This window comes from Symsagittifera roscoffensis, chromosome 6 (assembly GCF_963678635.1).
Source record: "Symsagittifera roscoffensis chromosome 6, txSymRosc1.1, whole genome shotgun sequence".
Taxonomy (NCBI): domain Eukaryota; kingdom Metazoa; phylum Xenacoelomorpha; order Acoela; family Convolutidae; genus Symsagittifera; species Symsagittifera roscoffensis.
In genome coordinates this window covers 48534921-48549486 of record NC_087067.1, presented here as the reverse complement: position 1 = coordinate 48549486, position 14566 = coordinate 48534921, and the positions used below count along the sequence as shown (strand labels likewise).

The 14566-nt window shown below is 34.5% G+C and overlaps 1 protein-coding gene across 6 annotated transcripts in view; it reads left to right on the top strand.

The window, feature by feature from the left end:
• LOC134848212 (uncharacterized) overlaps nt 1–7805 on the top strand; it is a 29292-nt gene extending 21487 nt beyond the window's left edge. For 4 of the 6 annotated variants that reach the window (XM_063865589.1, XM_063865592.1, XM_063865586.1 and 1 more), the window contains exon 2: nt 6340–7805. In XM_063865589.1, coding sequence (XP_063721659.1) covers nt 6382–7722 — 1341 coding nt within the window. In that variant the 5' untranslated portion in view covers nt 6340–6381 and the 3' untranslated portion in view covers nt 7723–7805. The remainder of the gene's footprint in view (nt 1–6339) is intronic. The other 2 variants (XM_063865588.1, XM_063865587.1) reach the window with 1 other exon arrangement.
• The last annotated feature ends 6761 nt before the right edge of the window (nt 7806–14566 follow it).

Sequence of the window (14566 nt, the reverse complement as noted above, 5' to 3'; positions counted from 1 at the left end):
TGAGATGTATGCTGCATGTCTGTGGATCAGTTGTACAATTGTACAAATCATCAGTAAGCAGTTTATAAACCTATCAGCTAATGGAGACTGAGAAGAGATGTTGCTGCGTAGAAAGTTTTTTTTCCGATATACTACTTACGAACTTTTTATTACTAGTGTACACAAACTAGCAAGACTGCTCGTATCAGAGAGAAGCCCTGAATGTTCCGACTGCATTTTGATTTCTATGGAATAGTTAAACTATTTGATGAAATTTTCAAAAAGAAAAATGAAAAAAATTGCTAGTTAAAAGTCGAAAAGTGTCTGGAGAATAAAAACACCCCGAGCACAAGTATCGAAAATAGTCAGACGAAGGTAGTCGGAACAATAAAAGCAAAGAAGTAGGTGGTGGATCAAGCGTTTTTGGTTGGACATACTAGTAACAACAACAGAGCATGGTCGCGCTTTGGAAGCTCTGCTTAATGTTTAGCATGGTTTTCATCTCTAAATTTTCAAATTCGTTACAACTGACTAACCGAAAGCGCCAAAAACACTAGTAGGGCTAAATTAAAATTAAAATGGCTCATTAATTTTTGAAATTTCAAAAAATTATATTGATTTTTTCTATTCTAAACTTAGTTCTTATAATTGGACGCCACGGTAACCCTTGAAAACATAGTAATTATAAATCAGTATAAAACATGACAAATTTTGAATAGTTACAAGTATCGTTTGGCACCATCGAAAATAAAAAGCAGAAAAATTGTCATTTTTATGTCTAGATATGTAAAGGTAGAAATTGATGGGCAAACTTTAAATAATCTTTGAGTTTTTATAACTGAAAAACCAACTCAGGACCAAATCAGTGTTTTGCCATTTTTTCATCTTCTCCCATTTTGTTACAGTTACTAAGATGTTTATTCAGTGCCATTTAGGTGAATTGCTAAATTGTAAGGAGCGCTCAAATAGGGAAGGAATGTTATCAAGTCCGCCATATAACCCCAAATTTTAACGTTTATGATTATAACAGCTTAAAACTGAAACTAAATTTTGGTTTTAGTTTTAAGGTTTGTCCAATGATTTAGCAGACAGTGGCTGAAGCCTTCTTTCTAAACCCCGCATCGAAAATATCTGCTGCCAAATTTTATTTTCATTACATTTGTGGAATCCAATGTTAAATTCTGCAATCTGGTGACAATTTTTGGACTCCAGCAACTTTAATGGACTTTGCTTCAACGACCAAAAGGCAATTATAGCTGGGTGTGAGACCAACAAATATTTTGTCAGAATTTTCTGCACGTAAAATTTGTCTTTATAATCTAGTAAAGAAAACGTAAGTGCATATAAAAGATGCGTCGGTGAATTCCAGAAGCAGGCAAGCACAAAATGGTGCTCTCTTATAACACTTATTGTGACAAGATACAGCTTTTTAAGAATTTTGAACGCTGTGAGTACTCTGATATAGGTCTTGGTGATTTTTTTTATTTATTAGTTCAGACAAAAGTCTTAGAATTTGTTCACGCTCAATTTTTCCCGCGGTTTGTTTGACTTTAGATTTTGTTTTAATTTCCGTTCATGTTTTTTGTTAAAAAGAAGGCAATCTCCGTTATCATACAGCAAAAATGTAGAAGTCATGAAAACGTGATGGAAGTCATCAAAACGTGTCTAATTAGAAATTTAATTTAGTTGACAGATTACTCAGTGAAAAAAAATGAACTGATTTATCCAGTTTCTCAAAACGGTTTTTTTTTTCAAAATTGGTCATACATAAATTGTTTGGGAGAGCTGTAAGGGCATATTCTTTAAATAATGCAAGTTGAAGATGTTTCAAAAAATTAAGTCAATTTTTTCTGTTGTTCTGCGTTCATTACTTTTTTGCAACTGTAAATTCGCTTTGTTTTTTGATTCTCAAAATGTTTGCAAAAGTTTGACTACTTGATTTTAGAAACAAATTTTAAATTTTAGTTGGTAAAGAAAAACAATTTCAGTTATCTTCGGAAAAGTTTTTCAGGCTTTTTGAAAATATACTGGAAAAAAGTAGCGCAACCACATATTTGGGATCAGTTTTGAATATGCTGAATTTCTAAAATTTCTCATATGACTCGACTTTTTGTAACACAAAACAGTAATTTTTGATGATAAAAATATTTGTTTGAACAAACAAAACCGCATTTTTCAATTTATTTTGATCGGTAGCTTCCAAAAAAGTTGCAAAATAGATAAATTCGGCAGTCATAGTCAAATAGGCCGATTAAAAAACAGTGTCTGTTGGAAAATTACTAGAAAAACGATGCCGAAAATGTTTGAAACTTTTGATTCCCAAATTGGCATTAAAAAATTTCAAAACCAATTTTCGTCTAGTAAAACCAAGTTTTCGCGGCTTAAATCAAGCCTAAGTAAGCTCTTGCAAGCCTGCAAACCTTATGTTTACAAAATGTACTATCTCGACGTTATACTGCAAATAAAAAACTTCAAACCGGTTTTTTTGACACCGCGAAAAAACGTTCAGAATTTTTAGTGTCGTTCTAATTGCGACTGAAAGGGCATTAATATGATTTATAACTCACCCCATTTTGATGATTGTTTGTGATTCCTGATTTTGCATGGAAAAAAAACTAAAACGCGGCCGCATACATGTTTTAAAATTGGTCGGAACAAAAATACTGCTAGTATGATGACAAAATCCTGGTTTGTCAGTTACAGCCTTGAATGATGCACTTTAGTGTCTACCAATTAGTTTGAATTGACAAAAAAATGTTACTGAAGAGTTTTTTATTCAAATTTTTGAAGATCCCTCATTAGCTATTTAAATTATAGTGAAGAATTTAGCTCCTCCAGACACTATGATAAACTGCAAACTATGGTAATTGGCGTTTATGAAGGTTTTTTGTAAACCAATCAGCTCCCCTCATTTCTGTTTGGAACAATTTTTGTGCGAGATCTAGTCGCCGCTCACGTGTTTATAGATTAAAATACATTGCTCAAAAATAATCTCAGATGAACAAAATTGAAACCTACAAAATAAATGTTTTTTTTAATATGTTTTTTTAGTATTGAGCTCTGGACTAAATTCAGATGATATAATAATTGCCCGTCAAAAAAGTTTGGTTAAAAACTCGGAATTTGCCTGAAGCAGAAAAGGATACAACAAGAAAAATTTTTTTGTCTTTCCTCAAAAGTCGGAACAATATGACAAGCTAGTTGGACATTTATATTTCTAATACAACTAAAAGTTCTACACTTAATTGGCTGTCAAAGCTTAAAGTATTTAAGTTATCTGTTTCAAAAACTGCTCGTGACTAATTAATGGAAGTCGGAAAATTCAGGATTTTATCCCGATATACCAGCAGTCTTTGTTTTGAATAATAACGTTATTTTAATAATCTGGAAAGAAACTGGTGCTCGTAGACACTAGGACCAGCCAAAGTTTTCAAACGGAGTGTATCTTTCGCGATAAGCAAACATAGGTTTAATTGCTCTCAATTGTTTTTTGTTTCGACTTTCGAAGACAGTGAGGAATATATATGCTCGGGGTGGTTTTGCATTATTCAGACCACTCTTACAAAGTTGAGCTCACTAGTGGGGCCGATCTCTTTATCTGCATAGATGAAAGAGATCGGCCCCACCGCTATCACTATAAAGACCCTAGATTGAAAATCTCAGAGCCATCTGAGTGTGCTCACCGCTATTGTAATCTACAATGAGTATGACAGAAACTGTTTGTTTTACTATCCGTCACTGCAAAATCGTTTCAAGTTGAGTTGAGGGAGCTAATTGGTTTAATTAACTCCGTACGCGACTCAAATTGCACCACTTTGTTTTTGATATTATCAGCCTAAAGTTCATAGCTTTGCCAATATTTAATTTCCCAAAAACTATCCGAGACCAATTAAAGGGCAATCGAATATTCAGGGCTTTGCCCTGATACGAGCAGTCTTGTTTTTATACGTATCCATGAAAGATAGTCAAAATGATTGGAAACTGAATGTTTCACCTATTAAAATCTTGAATTTGCATTTTTTACCCCAAATATCTATTAAATAATTTCTTTTGCAATGTGGCTGTCTAATATTTTACACTGCGTGTCTAGACAATGCAAGCTAAAATCTTTGTTTATGCCATAATTTTTCTTAGATTTTTTAAGTCAAAGAAAACCTTTCTTAGATTTTGAGTTTTTTTATTGGTTTGAGTCGGATTTTTTTATGCACGGAATAATGGTTCGATTCATTTATATGACTTAAATCAAGCTAATTGGTCGTATTTTTAGGTGGAATCCCTCATATGCGAAGGACCGAAAGCACAAAAATAAAAATCAGCCAATCAGATTTCAGTAATTTAAAATTTGGAAAGAAAACGTGAAATTCTGAAAGAAAGTAAACATTTCCATCAGAAGCAGATTTAGGGGGGGGGGGGGGGAGGGCTAAACGTTTCTTACTTTCAGGGGTTCGACCCCTGTCGACCCTAAAGGTCCCCCTTTGTACCATTTGGAGATATCAATTTTTGGATGACTGGCCTTAAAAGTTTTGGGTGACTGGCCTTCGGCGACAATATATACTAATTTTGAGGGCTGAGCGCACGCCAAAAAAGCGCAGTTTTTTGGTCGCATTTTTTCAAAACGCCTTTTTTGGCCTGTTTTTGAAAAAATTACCTGCGGTGCAGAAAATATGGTCAATCTAGGGTCTTTATAATGATAAGCGAAAGCTCAAAAAATCAAATTGGTCGACCTAAAAGAAAGTTTCGAAATTTTTTGAAAATCCGCCCACCCCCCTCGAGAAAAACCTAGATCTCTGCCTCAGCTCCGAACCACCCAAAAGATTCCCCATCCTCATGATTCTTTTTCAAGTTTGGCGTTCGACTAATTTTCTTTTCTGTCTTTCGCCCACGAATTTTTTCACCCTTTCGGTCCTTCGCGCTTGAGAATAGCCCCCTTATAACGGCTTAAATTGTAATATTTATTATTCATCAAACCTAATATTACTTAATAGTTCACCAAACTTTTTTCTAAAATTGATTTGAAACCAATTTAAGGGCAGTCTTTTTGTTTTATTAACGCGTAGCGTAAGTGGAAAAAAACAACAGTTCAGAAATTGTTCTTAATTGCATTGCGTATAGCCATTCATCCGAATAGTGCGTTGCTAGTTATAAAACAGTTGCTAGCTTTTGGCAACAGTAATAGGTTTAGCGGGAATTCCCCCTCGTCGACGAATGGACCTCGCACCACCCAAAGGGTCCATCCTGTGATCCTTCGGTTTTAACTTATTGCATCCGTTTTTGATCGATCAAAAGCTTAAATCTTTGTAGAGGCGCCTTTATTGCCAATGCACAATGTTTGAAAGAGAGAAGACACGCGCTCGAAACTTTTTGTTATGAACAAAATTTGATTAAAAAAACACCCTGGAATTCAAATTGGGTTGGTTACTTTAAAATTTGCTTTTCCACACTTTTGTTTGACAAATTGTGGTTTTTATCAGGAGCGGATTTAGGGGGGGGGGGGGCGGACGCCCCCCCTCTTCAGGGATTCGACCCCCTGCCGACCCAAAGGGTCCCCCCTTTTTACTATTTTGAGATATCCATATTTAGTAATGGACCCTAAAAATTTTCTAAAGGCGCTTTCGGCGCCAATATATGCTGCTTTATGAGGGGAGCGCGCGCCAAAAAAACGCAATTGTTTTGCTCAAAATTTTCTAAAAAGTGTCTAAAAACGCCTTTTTTGGCCTGCTTTTCAAAATTTTGCCTGCGGCGCAGAAAATTGTACCAAAACAGGGTCTTTTTAATGCTTTGGGAGAGCTCGGAAAATCAATTCGGTCGACCTAAAAAAAAGGTCGACAAAATTTTCGAGAAAATCCTAGATCCGCCCCTGGAGAAAATCCTAGATCCGGCCCTGGTTTTTATAGTGTTTTAGATAACTTTGATGAAAAAGTATAAGAAATAGTTGACAAATTACAAACCTCCATATGGGGAAAGAATTTTCTAACATTTTTTAAAATACATACTTTAAAAATAACCAAATTAGCAATTTTCCGTCAAAAATTATTTCAGTTGGTCAAATTGGATTAGCAGTTTCAAGTTTTTGTTCAGTGTACCTGCTGTTACTTATTCATTTATAGTGTCTTGTAAATAAGTGCTTTTATTCCATCATGCGCACTCAAACTCTTTACTTGGTTTGACATGGTTCAAATAAACTACTGATGGTACAATTTGTTGGTACAACATACGCGCAACTAAGCTGAACAGTGAACAACGCATTGTTAAACCGCGTTGGTCAGTTTTAAACACAAACTCAACATTGTATACTCTTTTTACAATTCAACTATTTGCGTTTTAAATGGCAATCAATGGTAATTTTTGTTTACATGTTAGCAGGTGTCCTAGATCCAATCAGTTTCGACCGAATATCGTGGCATGACCGGCAAAAAATTAGACAGCGAAACTGACAAGAAGGTTAACAATCAAAGTTATATTCAGGAATCCACATTTTACAGAAACATGGGAAGAATTTTTCAACTTCCAGCTGTGAAATGCCTTCTATTCTTGTGGATTGCTTCATCTCTGACCTATTTGTTTTTGTTTACTTCCCTTCTGGGTGACTCATCCTCTGATGATATTGCACACCTGGATAGAAGTGGCGAGAAAAACGATTATCCTGTTCAGCCTACATTTAATTCTTTCTCTGGAACTGTGAATTTATCAAAAACTTTACCAGAAGTTTGGAGTTGTGATACTTTTGATAAGGAAATTACAGAGCAAAAACGGTCGCTGCAGTTTGCAGGAAAAAGCAAAGCAAAGAGTACAAGTTACTGTCTATTAATGATGGAATCGTTCCCGAAATGTATCGGATTTGTGCAAAATCCCGACAACGAATCGCATTTACTTCCGAACCCATTTCTAAAATACAACGACAAACTTAGTTTTGAAAATAATGCGGTTAAATATCGATCCTCACATATTTACTTTGTCCACATAATGAAATCAAGTGGAACTTCGATCGAAGGAATTTTGAGAAAATTGACCAGAAGATCTGCAGCTCCTGTCACTTACGAACCGATTTTGAGCTATTATTGCTCAAGCATGCTGTATTTTTACCAAAAAGCAGTCAAAAGTCCTCGAACAAGATACATATCATTGGACAAGCGCTCATATGGATTGCATAAGATGGTTCCATCACCAGGCTATTACATCACAGTCTTACGCAATCCGGTTGACAGATTTGTCTCCATGTATTACTATATCAAACAAGGTCGCTACCCAGGCTTGCTCGAAGATCAGTTATTTTCGGACATTTTCAGTAGTAAAGATTTAGAAGATTTTGTGGAATCAACGAAAAATAAACAGATACCATTTTTTGATGATCACTCTATTAGGATGTTGCACTTTGACAGGTATCCGGATGTTTTCTCGACCTTTTCTGGAGGTCCTGACACTTACATACAAGGTACGACCGAAATAATTAAAATCAACCAATCACATTACGAAGAAGCTTTAAGAAACTTGCGCAATTGTGCGTTTGTCGGTTTAACCGAACACTTCGACGAAAGTCAGCAAATGTTGGAAACACTTCTCGGTTTAGAATCCTTGAAAACTGTAGAAATGAATGTGAACAAAAATTACGACAAGAAAGGAATAAGTGAAAAAATACGAGCTCTCATTGAGCCGAGAGTAGTTTATGACACTAAATTATACGAAGAAGCCAAAAGTATATTCAAAAAGCAATACAATAATTATCTCAAGTTTTATGGGAAATAATTTTTACATTATTAGCTGTTGATTTTTAAAATTTATTTCATTTTGTGTATATATTTGTGACCCCAATTTAAAACTTAATACAACCGTTTTTGAGTTGACTGTAAGGTTTTTGATGAGCAAGAGCCCCAAGTGAGCAATCTCCTTACCTAAAAATCAAGTGAACAATCTCACCCCTAAAAACCAAGTAAACAATCTTCCCTCTTAAATCCAAGTAAACAATCTTCCCCTAAAAACTAAGTAAACAATCTCTCTCCCTAAAAACCAAGTGAAAAATCTCCCCTCTAAAAACCAAGTAAACAATCTCCCTTCCCTTTAAAAACCAAGTGAAGAATCTACCCCCTAAAAACCAAGTAAACAATCTTCCCTCTTAAATCCAAGTGAACAATCTCCCCCTAAAAACAAAGTGAACAATCTCTCTCCCTAAAAACCAAGTAAACAATCTCCCCCCTAAAAACCAAGTGAACAATCTCACCCCTAAAAAACCAAGTAAACAATCTCCCCCCTAAAAACCAAGTGAACAATCTCGCCCCTAAAAACTAACTAAACAATCTTCCCTCTTAAATCCAAGTAAACAATCTCCCCCTAAAAACTAAGTGAAAAATCTTTCTGCCTAAAAACCAAGAACAATCTCCCCTCTAAAAACCAAGTTAACAATCTCCCGACCCTTTAAAAACCAAGTGAAGAATCTACCCCCTAAAAACCCAGTAAACAATCTTCCCTCTTAAATCCAAGTGAACAATCTCCCCCGAAAAACTAAGTGAACAATCTCTCTCCCTAAAAACCAAGTGAACAATCTCCCCTCTAAAAACCAAGTAAACAATCTCCCGGCCATCTAAAAACTAAGTGAAGAATCTATCCCCTAAACACCACGTGAACAATCTCCCATTTAAAAACCAAGTGAGCAACCTGCCCCTATTTTTAAATGGCAATTTCTAGCAAAAGTACTTGCATGCACTGATCGGCTGAAAAAAAGCACCTCCCTATTATGGTAAACGAGGAGTAGGACAGAGGATAAAGCATTTGTCTGGATATACAAGTAACTAGAACTGATAGCAAGGTCGCGCTTTGAAAATTCTGCTAAATTGTCAGCATGGTTTTTATCTTTAGATTCGTTACCACTCACTAACCACAGGCGCCAGTAACACTAAGAGTCATAGATTTGAAATAGTTATGCCCATAAATTGTTGGAAATTCATAAAAAATTAGCTGATTTTCTCTTTTCTAATTTTGATTCTCACAGTTTTTTATTTCTAAAATTTATTTCATTTTGTGTATATACTTGTGACCCCAATTTAAAACTTAATACAACCGTTTTTGAGTTGACTGTAAGGTTTTTGATGAGCAAGAGCCCCAAGTGAGCAATCTCTTTACCTAAAAATCAAGTGAACAATCTCACCCCTAAAAACCCAGTAAACAATCTTCCCTCTTAAATCCAAGTGAACAATCTCCCCCGAAAAACTAAGTGAACAATCTCTCTCCCTAAAAACCAAGTGAACAATCTCCCCTCTAAAAACCAAGTAAACAATCTCCCGGCCATCTAAAAACTAAGTGAAGAATCTATCCCCTAAACACCACGTGAACAATCTCCCATTTAAAAACCAAGTGAGCAACCTGCCCCTATTTTTAAATGGCAACTTCTAGCAAAAGTACTTGCATGCACTGATTGGCTGAAAAAAAGCACCTCCCTATTATGATAAACGAGGAGTAGGACAGAGGATAAAGCATTTGTCTGGATATACAAGTAACTAGAACTGATAGCAAGGTCGCGCTTTGAAAATTCTGCTAAATTGTCAGCATGGTTTTTATCTTTAGATTCGTTACCACTCACTAACCACAGGCGCCAGTAACACTAAGAGTCATAGATTTGAAATAGTTATGCCCATAAATTGTTGGAAATTCATAAAAAATTAGCTGATTTTCTCTTTTCTAATTTTGATTCTCACAGTTTTTTATTTCTAAAATTTATTTCATTTTGTGTATATATTTGTGACCCCAATTTAAAACTTAATACAACCGTTTTTGAGTTGACTGTAAGGTTTTTGATGAGCAAGAGCCCCAAGTGAGAAATCTCCTTACCTAAAAATCAAGTGAACAATCTCACCCCTAAAAACCAAGTAAACAATCTTCCCTCTTAAATCCAAGTAAACAATCTTCCCCTAAAAACTAAGTAAACAATCTCTCTCCCTAAAAATTAAGTGAAAAATCTCCCCTCTAAAAACCAAGTAAACAATCTCCCGGCCCTTTAAAAACCAAGTGAAGAAAAAAAGCACCTCCCTATTATGATAAACGAGGAGTAGGACAGAGGATAAAGCATTTGTCTGGATATACAAGTAACTAGAACTGATAGCAAGGTCGCGCTTTGAAAATTCTGCTAAATTGTCAGCATGGTTTTTATCTTTAGATTCGTTACCACTCACTAACCACAGGCGCCAGTAACACTAAGAGTCATAGATTTGAAATAGTTATGCCCATAAATTGTTGGAAATTCATAAAAAATTAGCTGATTTTCTCTTTTCTAATTTTGATTCTCACAGTTGGAAAGCTATGGTAATCCTGATAAACTCAGTAATAATAAACCATAAAATATGGCGAAAATTGAGCGGCTACAATTACTAATTGGGACTTGAAGAAGACTGCTCGTATATCAGGGCAAAGCCCTGGGTATTCCGACTATCCCTTAATTCATATCAAACAGTTGTTGGAAAACGAAAATGTTGAAAATCTATAAACTTTGGACAAAATTAAAAAGACCGATCTGCTAGCCTCTTTTTTTGGAACGATTTTGTTGTGCGGAATAAATTGCCACGCATAAATTATTTGCGTTACGCTATCAGCAATGTGAATAAAATCCTCAAAGCGCGCAATATTTAGCCCAGAACATGGTCAGTTTGGCAATTTTCAAGCCCCCAGAACTTAACAAAAAAAATCAGAGACAAAAAAAATCTTTTTACATTTGATTTCAGGAACTCGATATCTTCAATGGGGTATGAAAAACTTTTGTTGAAAATAATTATTTCCATCGGTGAAAATTGACTGAATAAAAAAACCACACCGAGAATAAATATTCCGTTTTCTTCGAAAGTCGGAACAATTAATTAAAAACATGCTGCCTGAATTGTTTCATTGAATATAAAAAGCAAAAAAATTTCCGTTTCTTAATGCTAAATTTGCAAAAGTAAAAGCTGATAGGCAAGCTTTAAATGTTCTTCGATTTTATGTTTAAGACTGAAAAAACAACGCAGAACCAAAATCAGTGTTTTGCCTTTTCGCTTTCAAGCTGCCCCATTTTGTTTAGTACAGTGACTAAGATGTTAATTGCTTGTCGCCTTGTGTAGGGTTTTGAAAAATTGAACCATTAAAACAATCAGGTGATTTGCTAAATAGTCCAATTCGCTGAAGAAAGGAAGGAATGCTATTAACTTCGCCAGATTTTAAACGCAAACCTTAAAGTTTCCAATTATTACTATTTTTTTTCAGTAGATTTTTTCAATTTTTTTCACGGAAAAAAAATCGTATCTTTTGATCTAGTTTTCTCAAATTTTATTCTTGAAAATGGGTCAAAAATATTGTTCGTGAATTTCAAAGATCTTTATGAGCATATCTTTTTTCTTTAAATTTTGCAAGTTGAAGGTTCTTCAAAAATTAAGTAGCTTTTTTCTTGTCCTGGCGTTAATTAATTTTTCCAACTATAAATTAGCAATTTTTTTAATTTTCAAAATGTTAAGTTCATCTAATGAAAAAGGTAATTTCAAGTTATTTTCGGTGAAGGTTTTCACGCTATTTAGAATTAGGTATAAGAATGCTGACTTTCAAACCTTTTCCATGTGACGCAACACTTTGTGGCGCAAAATATTACTCTTTCAAGATATTAATAACTGTTTGAATGAACAAAACAGCAAATCAGTCTGATCTGTAAAATTCAAAAACCCTGCAAAAAAAAATTATTTTTGAATTTTACTAGCATATTATGTCAGTTAGTACTTCTAGTGCTTGGTAATTTTTAGTTTCCTTGTAAAAAGTTCCGTAACATTGTTAATGTATTGGTAATAGTTTTTTGCAGAAATTATGCCGAGTTTATATATTAGTACTTTATTAGTAATTATGCTGATTTTCCTTGTTTTTTATATTTTTTTTACTGATGCCTATTGTTCCAACGTTCAAATAAAAGAAGGAAATCTTACTGTTGGTGTTATTTTGTCCGACCAGTTTTGGCGATCAAAAGTTACGTTTCTAACAAAAAATTTTTAAACGCCTATAAAGATAATGACTCCTTTAACTCAAATAGTCGAAAAAAATGCGCATCTTGTCTCGTAATGTTTCAAAGGTCTGAAGTTTGCCAATCTGGTCGGCGGTGGACTAATTGTGGGTATTTTGAAGAATTGATCTAAGATGCTGATAGTTTAGCGCGTTATTAATGCGTGGCAATATAATTAGCAATCAATTTTGTTTTCTTCAAATTAAACCAAGACTGCTCGTTTGAGAACAAAATCTTGATTGTTCAGTTGAATCCTTGAATATTGCCCTTTAATGTCTGCCAAATAGCTTTAATGGAAAAGAAATTGTGAGAATTTTTTATTCAAGTTTTTAAAGATCGACAATTAGCAATTTAAATTACAGTGAAGTATTCAGCACCCACTGACGCTATGATAAAAAAAAACAAATTAAAGTAATTGGCATCTCTGAGCGTGTTTTTTAAAACTAACTACTTTGCCTCATAACAATTTGGAACAATTTTTGTGTGTAAGATAAAATCAGCGCTCACGCGTTTAGAGGTTGAAAAATATTGCTCATTAACTATTGAACGGTTATAAGGATTTGTTAGTTTAAATTTTGTTTATTTGGGATTATTCAACAAAAATGAAACTTACAAAACTTCATAACCGTAAAAAAAAATCACTGGTGAAAAAATGTTTATTAGAATTGAGCTCTGGACTATGTTCAGATGATATAAAAATGGCTGGTTTAATAGTCGGAATTTGTCTGAAGCTGAAAAACTACAAAGACAATTGTTCCCTCTCTTTTTTTTTTTAGAAAATCGGAACAATGTTGCAAGCTAATAGGCCCTACAACTTTCCTATGCAACTGAAATTTTACACCTAATTGACAGTCAAAAATTAGTATATTTAATTTTTCTGTTTCAAAAATTATTCATAACCAGATAAGGGAAATCGCAAATTTCAGGATTTTGCCCCGATATACCAAAAGTTCATATAGTGTCGTTATTTAAATTCTCCGGAAAGAAACTGGTGTTCATAGACAAAATGACCGGCCAGAGTTTCCATACAAAAAGTAACTTTCAGGTAGAGCAAACATAGGTTCAAATGGTCAGGTTCACATAACACAAATCTCCCACATAAAAAAATGAACAATCTCTCCCCCTTTAAATACTACGTAAAGTCCCCATCCCCCCACGAAAACCAAGTTAACAATCTCCTCTTCGCCCCAAAAAAGGTGAACAATCGTCTCCTAAAAACCAAGCCAGTAGCCCAGTAGCGGATTTATTCCGCCCCTCACACACTTTGCCTCTTAATTCATCTCTGACACAAAGTGCGCCACTTAATTTGTGAAAAGTTAAGAGTGCAGATGGTTAATTGTGCTGCGTGCGTCAAACGGAAACTGTACAAATAGTGGATCTTGTTAACTATGTTAACTATAAACCCCCCCCCCCCCCTCCTATGGTACCTTGTAACGAATACCCGCCCCCTAATGAAAGAATTGAACAGTTAAACATATACCAATTGAATTTTGTACATTGTCAACTATCCCCCCTATTGCAATAGGGGGGGGGGGGGGGAGGGGATAGTTAACAGGATCTTAAATAGTGTACAAGAAAGATATAAGATATTTAAAACATTTTTTTTTGTAATCAACAACGTGTCTTCAAAAACTGAGTCACAAAGCGATCAAAAAAGTTCATTTTTTTTGAACTGATCTTTTAGGTTTTTTGGTTTTTTAAGAAGTTTTCATTTTTTTTGAACAAACTAAATTTTTCACGGCTTTTTTAAATCAATTTTCTTCATACAAATTTTACCCGCTCGCCTTACTATGTCAAAATTTGACTTAGCGCGAAAATTTCAAACATGTTTTTCTCGACATAGTAAATTTGTTGAGAGTTTTTCAAGAAAGTTTGAATCGCGACTTGAAAATTTTTTGAAGATTTGTTTCACTCAATCGATTTTAACAATTGAAGATTTCTAGTTTTGCGTGAATTAAAAAGTAGCACATTCAGCGGTCAGACGAAGTTGTTCTCAACTTTCAGCGGTCAGAACATCACTGCAACAAGAATGGCACAGGGAAAAGGATAAAAAAAACTTGTCGGAATATGCTCGGTTATAGTGGTCCATGGTATAATCACCTGACATCGGAGAATATCAGAGAGACCACTCTATCTTTTTGTGTTTTCCAATTCATCCATATAGAATTCAAATAGATTTTTTCAAATCAAATTTTTCACGCAATTTTAATATAACAGTGGGCAAAATATTTTTCTGCTTTTTTATTCTATCTGTGACAGAGAAGCTGTAAGATCTACGGCTCATAAAACATCATTTGTCACTCGACCTAACTGCATGCTTTTTGTGGCTCTTGAGTTTGCTCAGAAACAAAAAAAATTAAAACAAACTAAAACACAAACAACGACAAAGATCGTCCCCTAATCCAATGATCGGAGCAAAAAACAAAATACGTGAAAAAAGAATAAAACAATTCAATAAATACGATAACCAAAAGTTTTTGAAATAATCAGAAAATAAAACAAAAAATTGTACTTGATAGTTTAATATCTGGGTAGATGATAAACAATTGTGCTCCAACACTCAATAAAAAGAGAAAATTTTTGAATATA